At 35.4% G+C, this 26,035-nt stretch overlaps 2 protein-coding genes across 2 annotated transcripts in view; one reads left to right on the plus strand and one right to left on the minus strand.

Moving 5' to 3' along the window:
• LOC124440962 (syntaxin-binding protein 5-like) overlaps positions 1 to 26,035 on the plus strand; it is a 79,483-nt gene that overhangs the window by 21,671 nt on the left and 31,777 nt on the right. The window contains exons 5-11 of the mRNA XM_046991387.1: positions 391 to 525; positions 6,293 to 6,356; positions 21,921 to 22,004; positions 22,603 to 22,735; positions 22,863 to 22,929; positions 24,428 to 24,573; positions 25,186 to 25,267. Of these exons, the coding sequence (XP_046847343.1) occupies positions 391 to 525; positions 6,293 to 6,356; positions 21,921 to 22,004; positions 22,603 to 22,735; positions 22,863 to 22,929; positions 24,428 to 24,573; positions 25,186 to 25,267 (711 nt within the window). The remainder of the gene's footprint in view (positions 1 to 390; positions 526 to 6,292; positions 6,357 to 21,920; positions 22,005 to 22,602; positions 22,736 to 22,862; positions 22,930 to 24,427; positions 24,574 to 25,185; positions 25,268 to 26,035) is intronic.
• On the minus strand, positions 11,475 to 12,390 carry LOC124440963. Its single transcript, XM_046991388.1, has one exon. The coding sequence runs from the start codon at positions 12,165 to 12,167 to the stop codon at positions 11,619 to 11,621; it is 549 nt and encodes a 182-aa protein (XP_046847344.1). The 5' UTR covers positions 12,168 to 12,390; the 3' UTR covers positions 11,475 to 11,618.

Consider the following 26,035-nt stretch of genomic DNA (forward strand, 5'->3'; position numbering starts at 1 on the left):
TGTCGATATTTTTATTCCGTGCTTCTTATTTCTTTTCCCATTGCCACTGCTAGTTAACGGATTTATTGCTGCGTAATTAACAGCTCTGATTACTCAAATATATTATTTACCGTGCATCTGCTATTTGAATTCCTCTACTAACATGAAACGTTAACATCGCATTGCTAGTTGACAAATATATTTGTTGTGTCGCAGGTTTTTCATGAAGTTGTATACATGCTTTAAAACTCCTGCGTTTTTTTGCTTTATAGCTTTTGAAATCATTTACGACGTTAAATTTTCTTAAGCCGTTTATCATATAAATGCTCATTGTCCATTCAATAAATGAGTTGTGTGTCTGTTTCGTTTTATATCGTCATAACTTTTGCCTTCTTATTACACCCCCACTAGCATATCTTGTGCCAGCGTGTCCTTTCAAAGCAAATGGATTTATCTGGGAACGAAGTCTGGGAATGTGCATGTTCTCAATATTGAAACGTTTCAACTGTCTGGCTACATTATCCATTGGAATAAAGCCATTGTGAGGTATTGAATTTCATTCCACTTTATGAACTTCATTCCAGAAAGCTTCGAAAATACAGAAATTTTTTCGTAGGGGTGGGGCATTTAAGTTCTAATTTTGACGACTAAAAAATAAAGGCAACTTTAGGGGCTGTTTTTATGAAGCAGGGCTGACCCGCTTATTGAATAGCCCGTTCAGTGAGATGAATTTTTGCTTTGTTTGTTATGTGACGTTCATCTCTCTTTAATTTGCGGTCGAAATCGAGACTTTTTTTAAGCATCTAGTATCTATAATCAGAGAGATTATCATCTTTGGGTAAGGATATAATGCGAATACGGATGACGGGGGATAAAATGCGGATGAGGGAATGAAATGCGGAGGAAGGGATAAAATGAGAACCAATGAGCAATGTAATTAATGGAGTCTGTCTGACAAAGGTCACGGGTAGACACCGTTTGTTTATATAAAAACTTAGATTAACTTTATTTTGTAACATGTAAGAGAAGCTGTTTCTTAGGGTAGTAAACTAGAAATTATGGCCTTCATTGTTCACATCAATCGTCTTTCAGATGCGATTTTTCAAAGTGTAAATGAACATAAAGATATTCTCTTGATTATCGATAATACTATCTTTCCGGAGGTTGCTGATGTGTCAAATTATAATTTTAATCCTCCCATTGGAAACTCGGAGAGAATCGATGAAAACGTGTTGCAGTTTACGAGTAATGAAAATGCGAAAGTCAACACAAAAAATGCAAAAATATGTTAACTGACTTCGTATCTGAAACTATTATCTCACCCACAGTCTAAGGTATATACTGTAGGTCCACTTCGTGTGCAACTTGCTGCTGTATATTTAATTAGATTACTGGCTGCCGTTAGGCATTTCATCATTCCTTTTGGTGAATAAAAGCAATTGACTGGCTGCCACTATGGTAATCACATGCGTAATAAGATATGCGTGGCACGAAAAATTTGAATAGAGTGGCTCTACTGTGTATTCACTATACTGTGATCGTACAGTTAAAGGGTAATTATTCCAAAAGGTAAAATCATTCAAATGTCTAGGGGTTAGGGCACATGATGATTTGATGTGAATTAATAACACAACCAATTACATTACAAAAGACGTAGCTAAAAGACTTCATAAAGTTTTTATGTGGCTGTAACTTAATCGGTCCTCGAGTATGGTGTTCAAAGATGGAATGGTAATTTATCAAAGCAACGTTGCAGTGACATTGAAAGAATCTAAAATAATGCATTACATATTATATTTCCAGGGATGAACTATGAAAATACTCTAATGGGGGTGGGGATTTTAAAACATTGTCGAAGCGCTGCTATGATTTGTACGTTGACTTGATAGAGAAAATGTTGTACCCTAACCATAAACTCTATCATTGAACCAATGCTTTGAATTGATTTATAGTAAATACAAACTTGATGGATTCAACGTATAGCGTTTAGTTTTCTCTTGTTTTAAAGTGGCATTTTCCTGGCAATGAAGTATTTCACTTTCCAGCGATTGGCATTTTTTGTCTTTAAGCCAATAATATTTGGTGAATGTCATGTGTAATGCAAATTATAGCATCTCTTACGACTTGCATCCGATTACTTCCTTAGAAGTGTATATTTTTGAATATCTACAACAAACATGCAGCATTCCTCCAAAATCATGAATTTTATGACGTAAGTGAGATATTTCGGCGATTACAAGGAATGTGCATGCTTTAGTTAATTGTTGTCTCCAAGAGTACTTCAAGGTTAGACAAACCATTAGACAGACTCCGATTTATTACATTGTTTATTCACTTTCACATACTAAACTACACCTACAGCCTACAGCGAAGAGGAAATCTATATGTATCATTATGGTATCGTACAGTGTACATTGAAGGTCAGTCATTTGGGCTTGATACTCTAAACATATACAGGCCCACACACCACATTGTATTTTATTGCAGAGATATTTAATATATTATCTACTAGTTATAGAGATCTTGCTTGACGAGCCCTCTCGTTAAGTGGGCCAGCTCGGCTTCCTTATAAACAGGCTCTCACTGGAGTTTACCAGGACACGGATTCTTAATAATTGATCACGTAATTTGCGCTGGATATTCTGATTTACAAATTTGCGCTGGATATTATGATTCCAACTTCAATATCGAAGCACGTGGATAATTTATACTCAAATTATCGTTCAAGATGTTTTCACACCGCTCTTTTGTATATAAAAATGTGAATATATAAGATCACGTTCACATTTGAGCAGTTGTGGCGCCAGAGGGGTGGGCAGGTGGCGCTACAGCCCCCCTGTCGGAGAGTCGAAGACCCTCTCGTTGGGAAAAATTTGATGATTTGTTGGGGAATGAACAACGAAACAATGTAATTTCCAATGTCGATTATTGCCGTTCGTTTGTGAGCACTCAGAGCAATAATCTTCACACACGCCAGCTATCCGACATCAAATAATAAAGTTACTCTGAAATACTTATTTTTGAATGTTCATAAGAGAACAGATATGTAAGTGCCACATAAGATATATTTGCATATGCAATCGCCACGACGCTTGCCCTCTATTAGTTTTATGTCGGTTGTTTTTTGCCACTCGACTTTCGAATTTTGAAAGGCAATTTTTTTGTAAAAAAAAACTAAAAAACTCTACTGTTTGAGTTTCAAAACAGCAATGAGCATCAGGTTCTGACAGTTTTACATGTATTGTGGCTATTGCCTTTGATAAATCACCATCAAGCGTCTGGACAGCTAATGATGTTAGGAATTCATTGTAATCGAGGGAGCAAACTGGTTTTGGTTACCGTAGTGAACAAGTTCAACGCTTGGTTTTCCAAATGTAGAAATGTTCTTTGAACATGAAACAATCAAATCGAATGATTCACCTAAGTTATATCTTACTCGTGCATTATTAATATTGCCTCTTATTTTTATAAATTATTTTCTAGTACACCGCTGATTCATTATATACATGCAGTTAAAAAGAACTGCCCACCAGCAAAAAAGTTTAACAGGGTAACACTGAGATAAAACCCCAAAACATAGGATTTAAGTTAAACAATAAAAAAAATAATAGTATATCTAATAACTAATGGATCCTCGTCTTACTTTGATTACAGTTTTGTAAAGGAATAAAATAGAGACTTTGTCGTACTGACAAATCTGAAAATAGTTCTAAAGATAGCAAATACCAAAGTGAATGGTAAAAGTAATACAATAAGTTGATAGTTCCTAAAAGAAATATCATTCTGTCTGAGGTTGATTTGAAATAAAGTCGAAAATTTACAGTTCACTTCTCGTCTTGTCTTGATGCATATTTTGCAATCTCAAGATGTCTTGCTTGTTCGGAATTTGCTTATACTATATTTCTTTAAATTGTCGGCTGGTCATGGTTTTTGAACTGTTTTAAATGAAGAGCACTAACCCAATAGTTCTAAATTAAACGACACGATACATTTCGGCAGACTACTCCTCAGGTGTTAACGTCTGCTAAATGAAAATTTACAATCTACAATTTACCGAAATTTCTAATGCCAAGAAAGAGTGTACGTCATCTCCAATAGGGGAGATGACGCTCAAAACAGGGATAAATTAAAAACATAAACCTTTTGTCGGCAGAGGACGGGATTGGTTAACTTAATTAAAACAGCCTACAATAGGCGTAACTGAAAGAATGAACGGCATTTCTAAATGATTCTAAACTTGCCGTCTGAGTAAGAATCAGCACAATGGGAGTTATTCAAGAGATGTTTACCTATCGTGGAGTCACATAAAATTAAATTACTTTTCTTACAATCACGTTTTGGTTGATGTCTTGAGGGGACCGTTCCATTTCTGATTGAAGTTGGAACATGCTGTTTGCGGCCACTTAATGTTAGCGGCCACTAGAGGAGTTTAGTTTAGTTTTAATGATATCATGTACAAACAAATTGATGGGGTGGCTATGGGTTCTCCTCTTGGACCAGTACCTGCTAACATTTTCGTGGGCTATTATGAGTGTAAGATGTTTGCCTCATCTAGGCCTCCAGAAGTGCTGTGGTACAAACGTTACGTTGACGACACCTTTTTCCTTTTTCGTAACGACAAAAATCGCCAATTAATTTTACATAAACTCTGTTCTCTTTACCCTTCTTTAAATTATACGTTTGAGCATGAATCAAATTGTCAGTTAGCGTTTTTGGATGTTCTTTTTCCATAAACGCAATGGTCAATTCCTTACAAGCATTCATCGCCAAGCAACTTTTACGGGTTTGTACACACGCTTTGACTCTTTTTTCACACAGAGAAAAGATTTCTTTAGTAAAGTGTTTAATAAAGCGAACGTTTAGACTGTCATTAGAGGAGTTCATTAAGGGTGATCTCAACTCATTGAAAAAGATATTTCTCTCAAATGGATATCCGGAAAAAATGCTTGATAAACTTATCTCATCCACAAAAAGTGAGCAGAACAGGCCTTTTGGATCAGCTAAGTGCCCTGTGTTTATCAAACTTTAATGAATGGGTAAGGCCTCTGATGATATTGAAAGAGAAACTAAGAATATTACGGAGAATTTGTTTTTTGCGAGCAATGTTATCTTTATATTTTCGGAAAGAACTATTCTACCACCCACCCCAAAAGAATCTCTAACGGCACAACTTTTAAGCAATGTAATTTATGAATATAAATGTGAGTGTGATGCTCGCTATGTAGGTAGAACGTCTCAAAGGTTGGGTGATAGGATCAAACAGCATGTACCAACTTCAATCAGAAATGGAACGGCCCCTCAAGACAACAAACCAAAACGTGATTGTAAGAAAAGTAATTTAGTTTCATGTGACTCAGCGATAGGTAAACATCTCTTGAATAACTCCCATTGTGCTGATTCTTACTCAGACGGCAATTTTAGAATCATTTAGAAATGCCATTCATTCTTTCAATGCGTCATGGAGGCTGTTTTAATTAAGTTAACCAATCCCGTCCTCTGCCGACAAAAGGTTCATGTTTTTAATTTATCCCTGTTTTGAGCGTCATCTCCCTTTTGGAGATGACGTACACTCTTTCTTGGCATTATAAATATCGGGAGATTGTAAATTTTCATTTAGCAGACGTTGACACCTGAGGAGTAGTCTGCCGAAATGCATCGTGTCGTTTAATTTAGAACTATTGGGTTAGTGTTCTTTACTTAAAACAGTTCTTTTAAGAACTATGAACTTATTATATTACTTTTACCATTCACTATGGTATTTGCTATCTTTAGAACTATTTTCAATTTTGTAAAGGTTAAAGAAGATGTTCAATATGTTTTTAAAGCTTTGATGGAGATAATTATTATTTGATTATTACTATCCAACATTACTAGAAAACCCAGGGCTTTCTTTTTACTTGTATAGCTTTCTTATAGCCAATCATATGTATATCCTTGGATTGCATGCATGAATAGCAGAGCTGTTAGTACAACGGTGATTGGTGCGGATACTCATACATTCAGCTGTGTCAAACTGACTTCTTTTCAAATCAACTTTCTTTTAAAAATATCATTTGGGCACAATTAAATACATGAAAAAACAACACATCCCCAAATTTAGCGTTCTAGTTGCGGCTCTCAAAGCTAGTCGAATACGTAGTGTTAATTTTTCATGTAGATGTAAATTCTTATTTCCAAGCGCATTGTCACATCAGCCTAGTATTCAGCCCTCCGTCGGGGACTTTAGCCCCTCCGTCGGGGAATTCCTGGCGCCACCACAGCATTTGAGGATTAAAGCATTTATTGATTTTCACTTTCGTATTGAAATAATTAGGTCTCAAAAAGAGCATCCTGGGCCAATATATGAAATCCTTGAAGACCCTCAAGATGCTAATAAGGTTTGTGAAAAGGGTATATCTTTATTTAATTTTTACATCTCCGTCTTATTGAAACGTGTTACGAATTTGCAAGGGATGCTGTAAAGATATACTATTATTGGGACTGCTGCAGTTTAGCGGACATCTTGGACGCTGACCCAAACCCTAACCCTATAGTCCTAAGCCAAAACGAGCCAGCGCTCTTCATACAAGCGCCTCGGGTGTCCGCTAAACAGCAGTCTACCCTTATTTTATTTATCAGCATGCCCATGTCCTGTTTCAAGTGTCATTTTGATGTTTGCCGGAAAGTGCCGTTTGTTTGTAATTTGATGAAGCAGTTTTATGCCAGTCTGCATGCCGCCTGGTCACCTTTGACATTTAGACATTTACCTGCCAACCCATTGTTCTCTGTATATTCCCATAAACACTAGAATTTACTCTGCTTTTTTATGTTACTGCTTAAAAGAGCACATTTGTTGTTTTTGTCTTTTCCAATTTCTTTTGTTCATTACGTGATATCATTTAAAGCATCTTTCGTATCATCTTTATGTCAGCAGTTGTTGATTTAATTTTCTTTGCTTTTCCTTTGAAGTCCAATCTATTCTTTACAGATTACATTACGAAAAATTAGATGTCCTTTTTAAAATACATTGGAGCGAATCTTATTGGGAGTATTTTAGTCTTAAATATTCTTTTGAGATTTTTAACCAACAGCTTTTTTAAAAAGTCCTTTAAATTTAATGTCCTATAATTTATTTTGACCTACTCTAGATCCACAACTGCTACAGAGCATGCACATGAAACTTCAATTTACACTTGTCTGTAGACCATTCACATGAAAATCCCATTTATACTTTACAGACCTCGTACATGAAAATCCCATTTGTACTTTACAGAGCATGCACATGAAAATCCCATTTGTACTTTACAGGCCATGCAGAAGAAAATCCAATTAACACTTTACAGACCATGCACATGAAAATCCCATTTAGACGAGACCATGTACATGAAAATCAAATTAACATTTTACAGACCATGCTTATATGAAACTCTAATTTACACTTCACCGACCATGTGCATGAAACCAGTCGCGTCACCAAGAAGGGAACTAATGGGGACGTTCTCCTCCCAATTATTCCAATGGCCTATTTTAAGATTTTAGAAAATAGGAAAAGAAATGAAAGGGAGTGTACAATGAATCCAATTTCAATCAGCAACAAAAATAGTTGCTTCCTGTAAATGGTCACACAGCAGAGTAAAAATAGTAAACAGCAATCTTCAAGCATCGTTGTCTATAAGCTTGCCTTGAATACACTTGTTGAAACATCTAACAGAAAGCTGCCCTTCTTAAAACGTGTGGCTTTTAGAATATTACAAAACGTGCCTGAAAGAAATAGCGTCCTAGAGAACACACAATCAAACATTTTTCAGGGAGCATGCCTTCCAACCCCATGGAACCTTTGACAATTTTCCTTAGTCTGAATAATCTGGTGACGCCAATGCATGAAAAAGGACCTTCTCCGTTGTGGCATAAAGTTATTCACAAGATTATTCTGTGAAGTAAAGGGGTTTCTTACTTCCATTTCCTTAATACAAATCGTCTCATTGTCTAACGCAGCTTTGTCTTCAAAATTAGAGATCAAAGGAAGCATCATTTTATTTACTGCAGTAGCAATTTCTATTAGAGCTGGTTTTAGGTAGCCACTCACGCTCACTCCGCGACTTTGAAGATAATCCTTCAGTTGTGCAACGCTCATGTTCCGAAAAATTTATCTGCTCGGAATTGGTAGATGACATATTAATCTTATCTGTTTTGTATAATTTTCCTTTTACAGAAACAATAAAACCTTAGAAAACCACTTTTGTTTGCCAGTTGATCGCACGTGTATACTAGTTTATATAATTTCTCCGATTTGCTTGTCCGAGTAAGCGCTGTTTTCACCACGTGCGTAGTCACGTGTTTGAGAGTGTCGGAAAGGTGGATTATATTTATACTAAGAATTCGCTTTCTGCCTGGCAAATCCATTCAATCTTATCTAATTCCATTGAACCCCACTCTATCCCTTAATACAAAAATCGCACAACACTGTCATCACTATATCTTGTAATTTAACACCCTATAAATAATGTATGATTAGTATATATGTTTTCTAACTTCCTACATGTTTGTATTGTAATCTGAAGATGTGTTAAGCTAAAGACGAAAAGTTGTTAATAAAATTATATACCCATGGCCATATTGAAAGTTTTATGTTAGGCAATTATATTTATAGTTTTATGTTGGGCAATTATATTTCGTCTAAAATGGGACGTTTAGCGTCAGTAAATTTGTCGACACGAATGAAATTAGTCTGACTTGAATTATTCGTCATTAGCAGACGTATAAGGCTACAGAAGTTCGTCTTTGCGTTACACCACGAATTTATTCGACGAATTTATTTCAAAATTAATTGTAATTTATGATAAATTTGTTTTGGCCAATTATAATACTCAGAGCCCTCGATTTGTAAAAGTTGGGACAAATCTTGTTCTCTGGTTTGCGAACGTTGCTTAAACAGTATTGGTCACATGATTAATTTCCGCCATTTTTGTTCCTAACTTTAAAAATTTGAACTAGTGTTTATGTGGCGATTATTACAAGTTTGTTTGTATTTTGAGAAAATATTTTGATTTTTTGGAGAATTGGCTACAATAAATGATTATTTTAAAGCTAAAACATGTAACTATATATCGCCAGAATCATGGAATCGGGAAAAAAGAAAGAAATGGCTTTTTGATAGATAGTGGATTGCGCGTAGTGACCATTGTATCTAACTGCTCTTGACCTAAAGGTTTATTTACGAAGATTGTTTTTGAGAAAAAATCATTTGAAAAGTTAGTCCTAATGCTAAGGATTCAATAGTTTTCTTACATACCAAGCCTTTGCTTTATAGAAAGATTATGACTTATCATTGTGTTCTGTAATGACTCTAAATTACAAGCTCTTAAACACTTCAACAAACAATTATGGCTAATCCAATATGCTAAAATAATATTTGTATTTTGTATGTTTAGGAAATCGTTTGAAAGTATAGTATCAGCAATCATAAATAAAATATTTACTGAAACAGCTGGGTAAAATACATTACTTGGAATGAAATATACTTTGCTGTCTATACTTTAAACCAGAGCATGTTCAATTGGCTTATCAATGATTTTGTGTGGTCTTTGGTCTTTATATTTTGGAAAAACATGCAGAGGTTTTGTCATTACTCAACTTATTAATTTTTTAAGCTAGATTAAAAATTGGATCAGACTCATATGCAATATCAAAGTCTTTACAAACTGTTGCAGCAAACAAGACTGTTCGTCAACAACAGAATTGTTTTATAATGCACAAACAATAATTTGCTTTTCAAAAAATGCCTCACCAAATAGAAGCCTATACCATTCAACATTATAATTCAACATTAACTATTATCACACTTATCACAATTTCACAAGCACAAAGAAATCAACAACTTCACGTTAGATTGATAGAATGTTCTAAAGCCACTGCATCTAACAAATATTTTAAGTCCTTAATTTTCCAGCAAAAAACCTTTGTAATCTCTCTGCAATAAATTTTCATGACTGGATCACATTGCAAAATATTTACTAGCTAAGCAAAATTTCATGACTACCGTGCATCAAAACAAGACTTAGTCCAACTATGGATAACACTGATTGAATGGCAGGCACAGTTTAAGTCAAAATAAATTATAGCAGCTCAATTGTAAATTCAAAATACTTTTTAGTTTTAGAACAAGATTATTAGTGATGAATTTCTAGAGAATATATTTTTACCAGTTAATTTGCCTCTGCGGTTTCGAATTGTAAATATAACCAAAAATGAGCTGCAGTGATTTATTTTGACTTACCCTATACCTACCAAAGCATTGATTCAGATCTGGACGTATGTGTAGTAACGTGTTTTCCCGGCCTAGAATATGCAACTGAGATGCTGTGTATTTTCTTTATCGCTGGTAAATAATAAGCAGTGAAAACAAATGTCTTGGTGCTGTATTATATAACTGCACTATATATATACGTTCACATACATAAAAACGCCTAGTAGAGCATCACGATTATCTAAAGCACAAACTTGTCCACCTCGAATGTAGCTCAAATCCATGAAATTGAGTTTGGTTTGCCGTAATTATCCTCAAAAACGCCGAAAGGTTGATTGTAGATTCCGATATATTTAAAATTTCCATTAAACAAGACGGAATTGTTTCATTTTTTTGCTCATTTTGCAAATTTCACATAGTTTCATTATAAGTTTAACTTACTTGTAGGAACGAAAATGGCGACTCCGCGCTCGCCCCAGGCCCGTTGTCCCAACTCTTACAAATAGAAGGCTCTGATAATACCATTGAACTAAATAGATGGAAGGCTACTATGGCAAGCCAAACCTGCCAAAAGTGTATCGAGATTTATAAGTCGTATTAGAATTACTATAAGCCTATTCGAGATTCGTAAAGTAGTACTCGAAATTACTATAATGCGGTGTGAAAACTATATTATTATTGTTGAGTTGTGTATGACGAGATTTATATGACGAGTTGTTTTATAAACTGTGACGAGATTTATAAGACGAGTTTTATATGACGAGTTTCATATGACGAGTTTTATATGACGAGTTTCATATGACGAGATTTATAAGACGAGTTTTATATGACGAGTTTCATATGACGAGTTTATATCGCGTGTTTTCCTCTAACAACATGAAGTATTGAGTTAAAGAACACGTGTTTGTTTCAAAAGCAGTTATTAATTATATGCAAAATTTCGGCGGGTTGGTAACTTTGTATTTTCTATCTATACTGAATCGCTCTCACCTAAATGACAGAAATGAGCAATAGAGAAATTATTCAGGAGCTTCTTGGCAGAGTTACAGAGCTGTCTGAAAGAATATCACCTGACGTGGACAGTTCTGTAAGGTCAGAAGTGAGAACTATATTTGGACGACATACGACCGCTTTGAATTTGCCAAATGCTGAAACGAGTCGCCAGAGAGAATTAACGCATCACCCTAATCAAATGGCATCAACAGAAATATTAGATTGTGTAAAATATTATATTGTGTAAAATATTAAATTTCAAAGTAAAGGGCGGTTTGCTGGGTGGAAAATAGTGCTAACCTAAATAATTAATGCACATTCACACGCGGTAACATTGCTGACATTGCTTCAAGTATATGATCGATGCATCCTCTATTTATATTTGTTATTTACCTCGATTTTTGATCATAAATTAGTTCAATCACTGAACATAAAATGTGTTGACAATATCAAGTGTTTGTATGAAGTGATTGATTCCATAATTGCTGTCATCGCTTAAGGGGTTGACTTCACTACATAGAAGCTCCAGTTGTTCTTCCGTCAGCTGCAGTATGTTTTCAGGTACCACTACATAATTATCTGTATCGACGTCTGGAACTGGGCCATTTGAATCTAGACCATATTCTTCAAAGTTAACAATAGGAGATTCATCTGCAACAGGAATCATGTTCGTTTGCCAAAGTGTCATGGGGGTTTGGTGACCGGCAGTCCTTAGTCCATGATGGTTCCATTGCTCCCTGAATTCCGAAAGTGACGCACTTACACGTGGTTTGAAAACGAAGTGAAGGGCGAATAGATGATGCTCATTGAACGGATCTAACAGGTTTTCATTTTCCATGAATTTAAAGACACCAACGTATAGAGCAGAAAGAACCCGGTTTACTTCTGCCCACAACCGTTCTATCCTTTGGTTATGCACACTTCGCCCGGCAATGAAACTACCTCTATTCTCACCACGACGTGATATCATTAGCCGTGCTACGTCAACGTTTTCGACACCTCGATCTCCACGAACCCTCGAAGGCAAACCGAATTCATTAATCCCTTTTTTGAAAAGATCAACTACTGTCTGAGCTCTATTATCAGCGCAGCACTCTAGGTAAATGACTGCCCGACTAAACCCGTCGATGCAACCATGGATAACGAATCGCCAGGATATAAGCTTATGGTTTGAGTCAATATGCCAAAGAAAATTCGGCCCGGAACGTTATAAACCCGTCTACAAATCGCATACCTCCTTCGCATATTTCTTCCAATAGTATCGATTCTCCGAAGACTTTCTCTGACCCTTTCTCTTTGGACATAGATCTTTCTAGCCCTTAAACTACCTGATATAACATTCTCCACTATATGGGGTAAGCCTTAAAATATCTCTTATCTGCCCATCTAAACTATCATCGGTGATGTCTGTAAAGCTAGCCTCAACTCCATATTCAATCCTTCTCCGGTAAATTGTTTGTTCTGATACACCTAGGAAGCTAGCTATACTTTTCCATTTCATTCCGGTATCTCGTAATTGCTCTATCTGTACTTTGGTTATATCAAAACAAGGCCTCCCTCCCGTACTTGACCGGAATGAAATAACTTCTCTTCTATTCTCAGGAGACGTGTAATCCAAGATCGCTCTTAGCCTGCGTATATCCTCTTCTATTCCAACACTTAATCTTTCCAACAGCGAGACAAATTAGGGCTGAGGTGATAGTAAGTCTATCGTGTCGTCATATCTTTCATTGTTAACGGCCACGAGCATTGCTGTAACAATTGGAAGATTTCGTTCTAACTTGCATTTACAATGTTCCAAATCAAGAGTATCATTAAGTACTATAGCAATTTCTAAATGGCTAAACAATGCATCCAACATTTGGAAAAATTCAGTAAGTTCTTCATTTGCTTCCAAATAAGTTGCATTACTAGCGGACGCCATCTTGGGAAATCTCGTTACAGTTTGTAAACAACTCGTGACCTCTTATAAATCTCTTTACACTGTTACAGTTTATAAGAAAACTCGTCTTATAAATCTCGTCATATGAAACTCGTCATATAAAACTCGTCATATGAAACTCGTCTTATAAATCTCGTCATATGAAACTCGTCATATAAAACTCGTCTTATAAATCTCGTCACAGTTTATAAAACAACTCGTCATATAAATCTCGTCATACACAACTCAACAATAATAATATAGTTTTCACACCGCATTATAGTAATTTCGAGTACCACTTTACGAATCTCGAATAGGCTTATAGTAATTCTAATACGACTTATAAATCTCGATACACTTTTGGCAGGTTTGGCTTGCCATAGGCTACGCCTGTCGATATTTTGAAGCCAGTAGAGCCGAGTCTTTCCACGCATTTGTAAACACACGGCCGATTGACAGAAGTGTAAAATACTTGTACAAACTACGAAGCTTCAAAAACAAAACTCAAATTCATTTCTTTTTTGATTTATTTGGCAAACAAAACTTTCACAAATGCGACTTCACACCAAGTATACACAATTTTTTGATAATTACATTTTTGAAAAGGAAGCCATAGCCAACCATAACTTTAAGGCATTTTGCTGTTGCTGTTTATGTTGGTATCTCTGCGATTGTGCCTAAAACTAAAGCGTTTTTGTTTCAAAGTAGCATAGATAAGCACATAAAATTCTAAACAAACATCAGTTTTGTAAATGTATTTTTACCCCAAACAATTATTATTAGCGTTCTTCCGTGTACGTACAAATTTACAGAAAAACACAATTTTTAGTTCAAATTATGAGATTGGGTTTTAAAAGATAAATTAAATAATGTATGATAATACTCGTCACATCCTCCCAAACTAAGGGCTTCTGTATAAAGGTGTACGTACAAATATCTCATGGAGAAGCATGTATATTATGGAATACATCCAGTTGAATCTTTTCAAAATAAGCAAGCTGAACGATCAAGTCGGATCAACGACTGAGTCATTGTTTTTCACTGTTTCCACACTTTCATATTTTCCATTTCGAAATAGGTATTTAATAGAAAGCATCATAATTGACTGAATAAAGATTAAGCCCCATCACCTTTAAAGCCACAATATTCTGTGTTTGTTCTTTAAATAAAATCAGAAAAAGGCTTTGGTAAAAACATGTTTCTTTAACAAATCTCGCGTAACGCGTAGCCTCGCGCATGTGATGCACGTAAATTGACCTCCAGACACGCGTGTGGCTTCAAAAAATTATTAGGCTTTTCTAATACAGGTAGCCTTCCATCTATAAAAGTTCAATGGATAATACGTAGCGCACATTAACAAGATGGCGGCTTGTTCAAGATGTATGAATCAAACAAAATATGTTTGTATAACGTATGATACCCCGATATGCAATCGCAAAGAATGCAGTATTCCTGAAATTAATGAAGATTGTGTTGGTTGGATTCATCAGAGAATTGTTGCGTACTGTGAATTATGTCGAGATGAAAAAATTCAAGATTCTTGGGTCTCGGATTCAGCTAATTCTTTCAGTACCATCAGAAAACGTCGATTAAAAGAAGATGAGATAGAAATTTGTATTTCTAATGAAAGTTCTTCCGATAAATCAGATTTTGATCTTGCAGAACCTAAGCTGAAAGCACCAAAGAAGTGGAAGGGTAGGAAAGGCTTCTGGAAAGAATCGCAAGTGATGACATGATTAACATTGTAGACAATAATGAAAATTACAAAAAGAACTTGTGTTTATCAATATCAAGAAGCAAAAAAATAGTGAAGTTTACAGTAGCATTCTATAGGAACTGAACACAAGGTATTTGAAGCATAATCCACCAACAACTTTTCCTTTCAATATTACCCAGATGCGAACAAAATTTAAGGGGTGTGTATCCGACCTGTAAAAAACTTAGCATGACTATCAGCTACAGAAAGAAAGCGTGTTCAAGATAAGATACGATTTGGAAAATGGTTAGATCTTTTATGTCCACTCGTGAAGTCTCGTGATTCTTGTCAACCTGACCAAGCTTTAGAACCAAACACAATAAGTGAATGCGAGAATAGCACATTAGGAGAATATCTGTTAAAAGCAAAGTTGGTGGAAAGAAGAATTATTAAATTACAGAGTTGTTACTAGAAAACATGAATGCCTTGAAAAAAGTTATAGAGACTGATCCAACAAAACACATTTTAACCCTTATGAGAGAAGACATGAAACAGGCCAGGGAACCAGACCAACAGTTTCAACATATGTTCAACTTCAACAACCATCTTGTAGACAGTATCCAAATCAGTTTTCTCATACATGGCCAGGTAATGTTCAAACTAGCTATGAAAATGCATCATTCCAACCATTTTTTCATAACACATCTGGTGAAACATCCAATGCTACAATAAATAACACACTGGCAAGAAACAATATATCATTTCAAACTTCAGAAATCCAAAATATGTCATCAATGATTGTTCATGATTTTCATTTGAATACACCTAGCAGGTTTGAAAAATTGTGATAGTCTCTGTAGAACAATTATCATAAATTATATGGTTTTTAGTTAACTTAAGTTAAAATTTATGTTATTGAAAAGAACAAAGGGTTATAAAAGTTCACATTATCAGAAACTGACTAGGTTGTATGTTACTTCTATTTCTTTCAGTTCGTCTAGTTTGTAGTTACATTGCTGTAGTGCAAAGAATATGTACACCTTGAAATTTTCAACTGTTTTTTTTTTGAAATTATCAATATTGATCATTCATGTTCATGGAAAACATGTCAGTGATATAGCTTTTGAGTATTGTTTAATGAATGTCCGTCTAAAATTTGTTGGAAAGTTCGTGATGGATATGAAATTGTGTTCTCAAACTTTAAGCAATCAACACAAGAATACTTTATTGAGAGATTAGGATATCAATCCTCATTTTATCATCTACATAAACAAAAGGGTTTTATACATCAGAATAGCTGATACTGATTTTGTCCTTTTGTTGAACTTGTCTCTCTTTCCACAAGAACAGTGCAATGTCATTTCTAACAGATGAAGCTTTTCGGCAGCTATCTTTTGCTCTTGAACAACTTGTCATTTGTAGCAATACTCTTATTTTACATCTATCACGTTGTCGGATTGTTGTGTGATCAATTGTTAGGTCCATCTGTAAAGATAAGGTTTCATATTTCTCGATACAAATGTTATGAAGTAAGATATATTCCAAAGCATATAATTTCACAGTTTCTTTACTGATCTCTCATTTCTTGACAAAACACTCTCCAGCGACTTTTAAATTGTCTGAAAGCACTTTCTACCACCATTCGTGACCTGCTTAGTCTATAATTGAAATACTTTTGCATTTCATTTGGCTCGCCATCAGTAAAAGGCTTCATCAAGAAAATACTCAATGGAAAAGCAGAATCTCCTACCATTAATGGTGGCACCTCTGATTCTCCAATTTTCTTGGTTATTTGAGGAATAGCAGTACCAGATGTAATTTCTTTCCAAATTTGAGTGGACTGAAAAATGATAGAGTCATAGGAATTTCTGGATAGCCCACACTTGCCCACGCAAAATGGCATTTTGCGCCGACTATAGCCATGAGCACAATCGAATAAAAAGTTGTTGTATTCTTTTTGTGACTGTTGACCACCCCGGGGACAGCATGTAGATAAATAACAGCCGTCAACAGCACCCTAGCAACAAGGAAACTGCCAAAGTTGTTCAGTATCAAGTATCTTTTCCTCAAATTGTTCGTTTGTTTTGCGGAAAAACAGGCTCACTGATTCCGCCCACAATCTTTTGATAAGAGATTTACAAACATCGTTAACAATAACCTTCACAGTACTTTCTCCAAATCCAGTATTTCGGCCACTGTGTAGGGGTAATCTCCTCTTCCCAAAGATAAAGACAGATTGCCAAGCGGCATTCAGTGGATATAGGCTCTTCAGAATTAGTCATTCGTTGAAGATAAGGCCTTGTTTTCGTTTGAATGTAGTTAAACTTATCTCTTGCAACCTGGAACGTTTGTTTCAATCTGCTTTCGGAGTAATTACAGATAGTTTCCTACCAACCGCTATTTCGTTAAACTCGACAACAGGTCCTAGTCCGTTTTTTTTGCTAATGCTGTTTTGATTTTTGTGGCCATAAGTAAAGCTAAACAGTAAATCTGTAGTGTTAATAATCTTCTCTTTACAGTATGTAGAACATAGATCCAACTGCGTCTTCTTCTTGTACGGTTTAATATTTTTTGGTAAAAGAAAGTCATTAAAGCAAAGTTTGTTTTTCTTGTTAACGCCATCTCCATGTACCCCAGGCCTCAATGTTCTCGTATAAATTTATAAATTTGTCAAAAATTTGTCGTATAGTTTGCCTTTGCATTTTAGACGAATTTTTGACGAATTTAATTTGAAATAAATACGTCCAATTCAAATACGTCGTCTAACGCTGGCTTTAGAATTCGCTTTCCGCCTGGCAAATTAATTGTCACAATATTGAATAATCGCTGCAAGAATGGAGCACTTGAAGCGTTTAGGAAGTTTCAGCGTTAAGAACTAAAGCTTGGGAAAACCAAACTCGACTTGGAATTTCTCAAAACCCTTAAAACACGCTCACGATCCCTCTGGTTCAAAGTTACTAATCCAGCGCTTATCGACAATGCGAAAACAAACTACTGAATGACGAAATCAATTCAAAACATGCCAGAATAAGAGTACTTTCCGCACGGCCGACAAGAGCACACTCCAAACTAGCTTAACTCGTCTCCACTATGGACTTTATTCTCCTAAAAAACGTCTCCAAACGTGAAAATTCAAAGAAACTGACTCAGCATCAAGGCATTCAAGACCGCAAGTCATTTCACCTCAGTTCACCGCAAAACATCAACACAATCAATCCTGACAACGTAGTGTTTAACCTATCCAATCGCCTCATATTGACGAAAGAAGAAGAAATCCTTTCCAAAGGTTTGAACTTCGCTAACCTTCCAGCTAAACTAAAATTTTGCTCATTCCTTACACCATTCGAAAAGTTCTACTATCAACTCAAACAAGAACCTATTTATCAACCATCTGACTTTTCCCCTGCTTCCTTTAAAGCCAAGTTAAAAGATATTGTTACATGTTTGTAAATGTAGATCGTCCAGGTTGGTATAATCCTGAGAAGGACTGTTTTTGTTGTTGTTGACTGACGTTTAGACAACCTTAGCGGTAGTCATCTTCAGAGTCACAATGACTACCGCTTCATTTTGACTCGGAAGATGACTACCGCTAAGGTTGTCGAAACGTCAGTCAACAACAACAAAAACAGTCCTTCTCAGGACTATACCAACCTGGACGATCTACATTTACAAACATGTAACGATACTCTCGGGTTCAAACCATTTACTTTAAAAGATATTGCTTACTCTAGTTTTCGAAGCTATACTCGACCCAACGCTCTTTATACTCAAGACGAACTCAACATTCTCAAAGACCTTAGAAACGATAAAACCATAATGATCACAAAACTAGACAAAGGTAATGAGGTTGTTATTCCCAACAAAGACGACTACAACAAAAGATGGACGATATCTTATCGGAAAACACAAAATTTGAACAACTGAATAACGATCCAATCTAACTCACGCTTAAACGCGAAAACCAAGTAAAAGCACTGCTAATGAAACTGAAACTAATAACTCCCACTTGCACTAGCATCGCTTTACTTTATGAACTTCCAAAATCCACAAAGTTTCAAATTTTTTAAGACCCATCCTCTCTTCAATCAACCCCTATTCACACAATATAGCGAAGTTTTTATCCCACTTCTCACCCCCATCTCCGGCAACCCCTTCGTCATCAAGTTTTCTTTCTCCTTTGTTCAAGAACTTTTGAATTGCAGCATAAATTCCAATAACACAGTAATGGCTAGTTTTGATCTTACCTCCTTGTTCACTGATATCCCAGTACACGAGGCAATATCTTCATGTCTTTTCACAAAAAATCATAGTTAAAGAAATGTCCCTCTCATATCAAGCCACTCCTATACCGGCGATACGTAGATGACTGTTTCCTCCTTTTTAGTTGCTTAGAACATGCACCTCTCTTTCTTGATTTCCTTAATCAACAACATCCAAACATTCGTTTCACGTCCGAAATAGAAAATGACTGTAAACTTCCCATCCTCGACGTCGAAATAACGGGTTCTAATGGCACATTCTCTACTTGTGTTTACCGAAAACCTACTTTCACTGGTCTTTTTACAAACTTCCATAGCTTCATACCTCTAACATACAAACGCTCCATAGTTTCTTGCCTCATTCACCGAACCTTCCATCGTTGTTCCACCAATCAGAACTTTCATCGTCAACTTGAAGTCATTCGAAAACTGTTCCACTGTAATAGTTTCCCTTCCCAACTCTTCGATAAACTTGTCCGACGTTTCCTAAATAATCTTTTCGAACCTAAACCTCCCATGCACACTGTACCAAAGAAAATCATGTATTTTGTCATTTCCTTCACCGGCTCACACTACCTTCAGATTTGCACCCAAATTACTTGACTTTGCAATGCTGCTAATTCTCACCTCAATATTCGCTTTGTCTTTCGCTCTTATACACGCCTTTCATCCTTCTTTCCTTTCAGAGATAGAGTTCCTAAATTTCTGAAATCTAGTGTTGATTAGCTATTTAAGTGTCGACACTGCTCTGCGTCGTACGTGCGTCAAACCACGCGCCATTTACACACCAGAATATCGGAACATTTGAGTATCTCTCCTTTGACAGAAAAAACTTCATCCAGTCCAATCAATTCCAGTGTGATCGCCCAACTCAAAACCACTTATCACTCCGCCGACTTTGACGACTTCGACATTCTATCATCCTCTCGTAATGCATACGAACTATCCATCCACGAAAGCGTTCTCATCTCCAAGCTTAAACCATCTCTTAATGTTCAAGGCAGTTACATTCCACTAAATCTTATCTAATTCCATTCAACCCCACTCTATTCCTTAATACAAAAATCACACAACACTGTCATCACTATACCTTGTAATTTAACACTCTGTAAATAATGTATAATTAGTATATATGTTTTCTAACTTCCTACTTGTTTGTATAGTAATCTGAAGATGTGTTAAGCTAAAGATGAAACGTTATTGTTAAAAAATTACATACCCAAGGCCATATTAAAAGTTTTATGTTGGGTAATTATATTTATACTCAGATTTCGCTTTCCGCCTGGCAAACCAATTGTCACAATATTGATTAAACTCCCCTGGTGTTTTTTAAAAAATGTGTAGTCACGCAGCAGCTTCCAAACCTCTATATTGTTCAGCAAGATGTCTTTTCGCCAAAGCCAAGGTATTGAAGCCAAGGTGCTGTTCATCAATTCATTGATCTTGGTCAAGTCTTGTTAGCCTAGATTATACATTTCAACTAACTGCTTTCTTTATATCTCAATAGCAGCTTCTGTTTCACCTTCTGGAAGAGATGGGAGAGAATTGCAAGTTGACGTCTTCAAACTTTTTCTGCAAGGTTTTCCATTTGGAATTATGACCCATTCTTCCAACCGCTTTTGCTTTACAACTCGAGATGCTCGTCTTCGCAAGTTTAGGACTCGGTCTGCTATTTTGTTTGCCCATACTTGCTGCAAAAATGAAACAACGACATTCTATACAACTGAATCATGCAGGAATTTAAATTATTTTTGTAACCTACATGACCAGAACCAACTGATCTCTTTAAGAATGGTTATTTTTTAATCAGCAAAAGAGAAATATATCTTCTTTCGTGAGCAGTTGGTGATTCAGTATTTGCCAAAATTGAAGTAATCAATTGCCTGTTTAAAGCATTCTTTTTATGTGGATTTAAATCCTGCCTTCTTAATGCCTCATCTACTGCCGGTTCCCACTACACATAATATGACATATCAGTCTTCATTAACATACTTTAAACTTGTTGGGTATAAAAAATCAAGTTCTTCCATTCTTCTCACCTCCATTCCATTCCTTCTTCCTTCATTCCACCTATTTTCTTCTTATTCCTTCCATTCCTTCCTCCATTCCATTCCTTCTTTCTTCCTTCATTTCTTTTCTTCCATTCTTCCATTTCCTTTATTCTTTTCTTTTTCCATTCCACTTTTTCTTTCCTGTTATTGTTTCCTTTCTAATTTTGATATTGATGTTTCCCTTATACATGCTCTCTCTTCTATGTTTGCTATCTTGTTCATTCTTCTCACCCCTTTTCATCTTGTTTAGTTAGTTGTTAAAACCGACATGTGTGCTCTAGAAATAATTGCGTTAGTTGATGGAAAAATTGGAATCGTTAACTGGTAACAGGATACTTAGAGTTACAGTTACAAGAAGTTCTTTGTTTCGTTCCTCCAAATAAAACTACCATGTGTATGTCGTCGTTACCATCATGCTTTAAGAATAAAAATAAGTGGAGGAAGTAATTTACTTTTATTACTGGGTTTTTTAAAACTATACCCATTCCATTCATGTCATAGACTTGCTTGATGGAATGCTGTGAATTGTCTGATGACTTGCTTTTGTTGTTGAAGGTTTCGGTATTGATTTGATGCCTATGAAAATCCTCAGCTATGCATTGCTGACCCTTCCTGTGCTATTACAACTTTTCTTGGTTGTAAGTTTTAAGTTAAAGTACATGTAGATTTTAGAGCAGCACAGCTTCATCTCCAAGTTGTTTAAATTTTACATGTGTATATTTTAAGTATTGACTGTAGTCTAAAATTGGGAATCTTTGAATACTTTAGCTACATATCTTTTTAATTCTTATTTAAGATTCTGATTTGTTTCGAGTCCGGTCTTGTCGTTCTTTGGGATCTGAAGAATAGAATTGTCGATGAACGGTTTCAATCACCGCAGGTAAGAAAGTACGCCAATAATCCAGGAAAATTTTCTTGAAAAATTATATTAAAGCCTGTTTGTACTTGAAAAAAAATAATCAGATATTATTTATTACAGATTTCAAATTTTTTCGTGTATATCACAACAGATTCAAAAGAAACCAGTCAGTGACTAATGAATAATTATATAAAATACCCCCCAGCAATTAACATTTACTCCCCATCCTGATTTAAAGCAATTCTTCATGAAAATATCCTTGTTTTGGGACGATAGATTGCGATAGTCCAATTTATGACTTATTATTATAAACTACTACACAGCTTTTGTGCCATGGGTCGTAGCGGTTTTTTTCTTGAACGATTCCGATGAAAAAAGGTGGCAATCAAGTCAAAACATAAGTTTTCATTTCGCACCATATGATAAATGCGCTAATCAATGGCAGTGATATTCTTGCTATTTATAAAAATATAAATAATTTTCGGAAGAATTATTTGATAGTTTACTCGCGTAATGCTGGTACATCACATTTTTAAAATTTGCTGTAAAATTGTTGTTGTTTTAGCATTTCTTCCCGTCGCTTGCTATAATGAAGCTCGTTCACTTTGTTTGTATTTAGAATTCGTTGCAAAGTGCATCATGGTATTGCGATGGGAAACAATTCGTTACTAGTCATTACGACGGCAGTCTCTCTGTGTGGAATATTAAGAACCCACAAAGACCTATCGAAGTGTTCACTCCTCACTCTCAAGGTAAGCTCAACTCATGTTGAGGACAGCAAGCAAAAGAAGTAGGGGTGGGGTGCTTTTGCGTTCCTTTTAGCTTAAAAACTTGGTTTCAACTTCTTTATTCCACTTATTTAATCAATATTTTCTACAGGTAAATCAAAGAGCGGCGAGACCTTTAAATCAATCTGCAATCCTATATACAAAGTTTGTTTTGTGAGGTATGTCATTTTTGTCTGATCGTAAAAGTATTGCGAATTTGCGACAATAATTTTTTGCTAGTTTCCTTCATTTATGAGGTTTCAAGATGATTCGTGCGGAATAATTTGTGTAATGAGCTAAGTTTTCTGAAATATTAGCGATGAGTTATGAATTTCATGCAGTGCCACATAAAACTACTTTTATTCATCTTATGTTACAATAGTTGATATTCTGATGACGTCATTGAAAAAGAAATTTGCACTAGACTTGCATGTCATTGGTCGACCTGCTCAATATACGCATGCGGTTGAAAGGGAAAGAAATAGTTACTAACGTTGCTAAAGTCGACATGAACATTAGGCATAGTGATATGAGGAAGCGATTTTTAAATTTATAATCAAACGTATACTGGACAAATTGCGTCATTTAGGTTCTGATAATAGTATAGTTATAACAGTAAGCAGAGTTTAAAATAGCTGCCGGCGATAGCTGACATTGTTGCAGAACTAACCTGCGACTTTTCAAGATGAAGGAACATTTTTTGTATCAATTCCATACCCATAATCCTCGAATATAATCTTGAACTTAATGACTCCAGGGCTAGTAGTTCCTTAATGGTTAGGGACTCCGTTGATTATTTCCAAGTTTTGACACTACAACTAAATTCATTTTGATTCATTTATATTTTCAAGCAGCTAACATTTTTTCTTAGTGTTGAAGTACGTGCAGTAACGTTTCAAAAACTTATAAATTGCACTGTAAACTAAGTATAGGTTTAACTGCATTGTCGTTGTAAAGGCATCTTTTGCTGTGTATACATGCTTGTCTTTGCAACTAGTGCCACTTCTGTTCTTTCTGTTATTCATATACATGAATTTACATTAAAATAGGCAAAGCGTTCTCCTTCTCGAAGCCTTTTTGTCCGTTTTCTCCCCTCACAGAAAACACCGATTAAAATAAATAGCTGGTACTAAATGACATATCGAAAAAGCCTGTAATTAGTGTCTAACAACTTATTTTAAACCCTGGTAAGGAGTGAAAACGGCATCTCTACGTTATGGAATCGGATGAGTTGCACATTGGCAAAATGGCGGTGACAGTGACGTCAAAAGATCCTGGGTCTGACGTCATATGACGAATTCGCTTTAAGAAAGCACTGTATGTTACACATAATCTCCTTAAAAGCAAAACTAATTTGTCGCGTTACACACGTTTGTGGTATCTTGTGTCGTGCATCTTCAACGACATCCAATTCCAGAATAGAACAAGCGAGTTCCCGTTATGACGTCAAAAACAGCATTAGTTACTAGCTTTTTGATACTGCCGATGAAACACTAAAAATGAGTGTCAAAAAAATCCAGCAAATCATACTTTCGAACCATAAAATATCGTGAACTATGTAAATGGCACAAATGCAAAAAATGATACAGGCAATTTAAAATGTATGTTTTTAACATATATGTCCAAAAATATTTTATTGATGTTGTGTTACTAATCGTATTCATTCCCTTATATAAGGGAGTCGTGTTTTCTATTTTCTGGCGGTCTCAATCACGGCAACAAATATCAAGGTCTTACAGTGATGGAAGGCAAAACAAAAAAGTTATTAGACACCAAGCCTATTGTGGATTTCGCCATTATGAATTCAACACCTTGGGTGAGCGGTAAGTAGAGATTACTCAAAGTTTTATCAAAGAAATTTTATGATTCCTCAAGGTTTTGATGTTTATGCTGCTTCGAATGTTTATTTTAACATTGCACATTCATGTTGGAAAAGTGCAAGTGGACTTATTTTTGCTTTCTTATCTGCTTCTGTTAGCATTTATCAATAATTTACAATGTGAATATTCTGTGTACGGACGTTTTATTACATAAAATTTTTTTAAAAAACTAGTACCATGGTAAATAGTCAAAATAATAACGTAATAGTTCTTAAAAGAACTGTTTAAAGCCAGATCACTAACCCAACAATTCAAAAAGAATTCTAAAAATTGTTTTTAAAGCTGGAAGACACTATGCATTTCGCTAGACAACTCATCAGGTGTCAACGTCCGCTAAAGGAGAGCTTCAAAATCATACGACTTATATAATGTTAGGAAAAAGTTAACGTAATCTCGTAATTGAGTGATGATGCTTAAAACAGAGATTGTATAATCTATTACTTATTGTTTTAACCGTTTCCTCTTTTTAAATCAATGTTTAAAATTGTCACCACTACAAAGTCTCCATTTTGCGATATTTATGTTACATGGCTATGATTTTCAAACCATATTTAGAAGAAGTTGTTACCACTGGATTGATCGTTCTTCTCCAAACCGAACTCATTGTGTATGATTTAAGTAATCCGAAGTTCAGTCAGTAAGTATTTACTTGTGATATAATTATGTGCCCCATTTTACAAAATATTTAGAACAAATCATCTGCTGTGGCAGAAAATGGTGTCATTGTCTTTAGATTAGACAACGGTCGAAATCACATGTCAATATCCGTAAAGTTATTTAGTGTACTATATTCAGTGTTTTATAGCATATTTTGTTTATCATTTAGTGGCATGAGATTTGAAGCTCTGGGTTTATATTTGTTAAATTATTCGAGATTCGGCAATAACGTTCGGATAGCATGTGAAATATTATGATTTTTATTGTGGAACAAAATAACAACTTACGTATAAGCTAACAACGATATTACAATAACAAGTTCTGAATGTCACTTCATCTGACATGTGTCGTCTCTACTTAATTATGTTTTTCGCCTGATGTTTATATCTTAACACACCCTTTCGAAAAAAATAAACTAATCACTATTCCTTTAAATGTTTGTTACTCCCATAGTAGATCTCATTCGTTGAAATACAGTTTTTCCTAATGGTTTCGTTGACATATCAGCAACCATTTGTTGTGACGTACAATACTCAAGTGCAATTTCTTTCTTCAGTACTTTGTCGCGAATGAAATGATATTTTATGTCAATGTGTTTCGATCTTGGATGGTATTTCTGATTTTTCGACAAACTTATTGTTCCTTGATTATCTTCTTTTATGATAGTTGGTTCCTTTTGAGTGAAGTTTAAATCACGTAGTAATCCTCTTAACTATATTGCTTCTTGACATGCTTATGATGCTGCAAC

This window comes from Xenia sp. Carnegie-2017, unplaced genomic scaffold (assembly GCF_021976095.1).
Source record: "Xenia sp. Carnegie-2017 unplaced genomic scaffold, XeniaSp_v1 HiC_scaffold_20, whole genome shotgun sequence".
NCBI lineage: Eukaryota > Metazoa > Cnidaria > Anthozoa > Malacalcyonacea > Xeniidae > Xenia > Xenia sp. Carnegie-2017.

What these genes read in the sequence shown, in the direction of transcription:
- LOC124440963 (XM_046991388.1), bottom strand. Translation starts at nt 12,167, where the DNA reads ATGATATCACGTCGTGGTGAGAATAGAGGTAGTTTCATTGCCGGGCGA.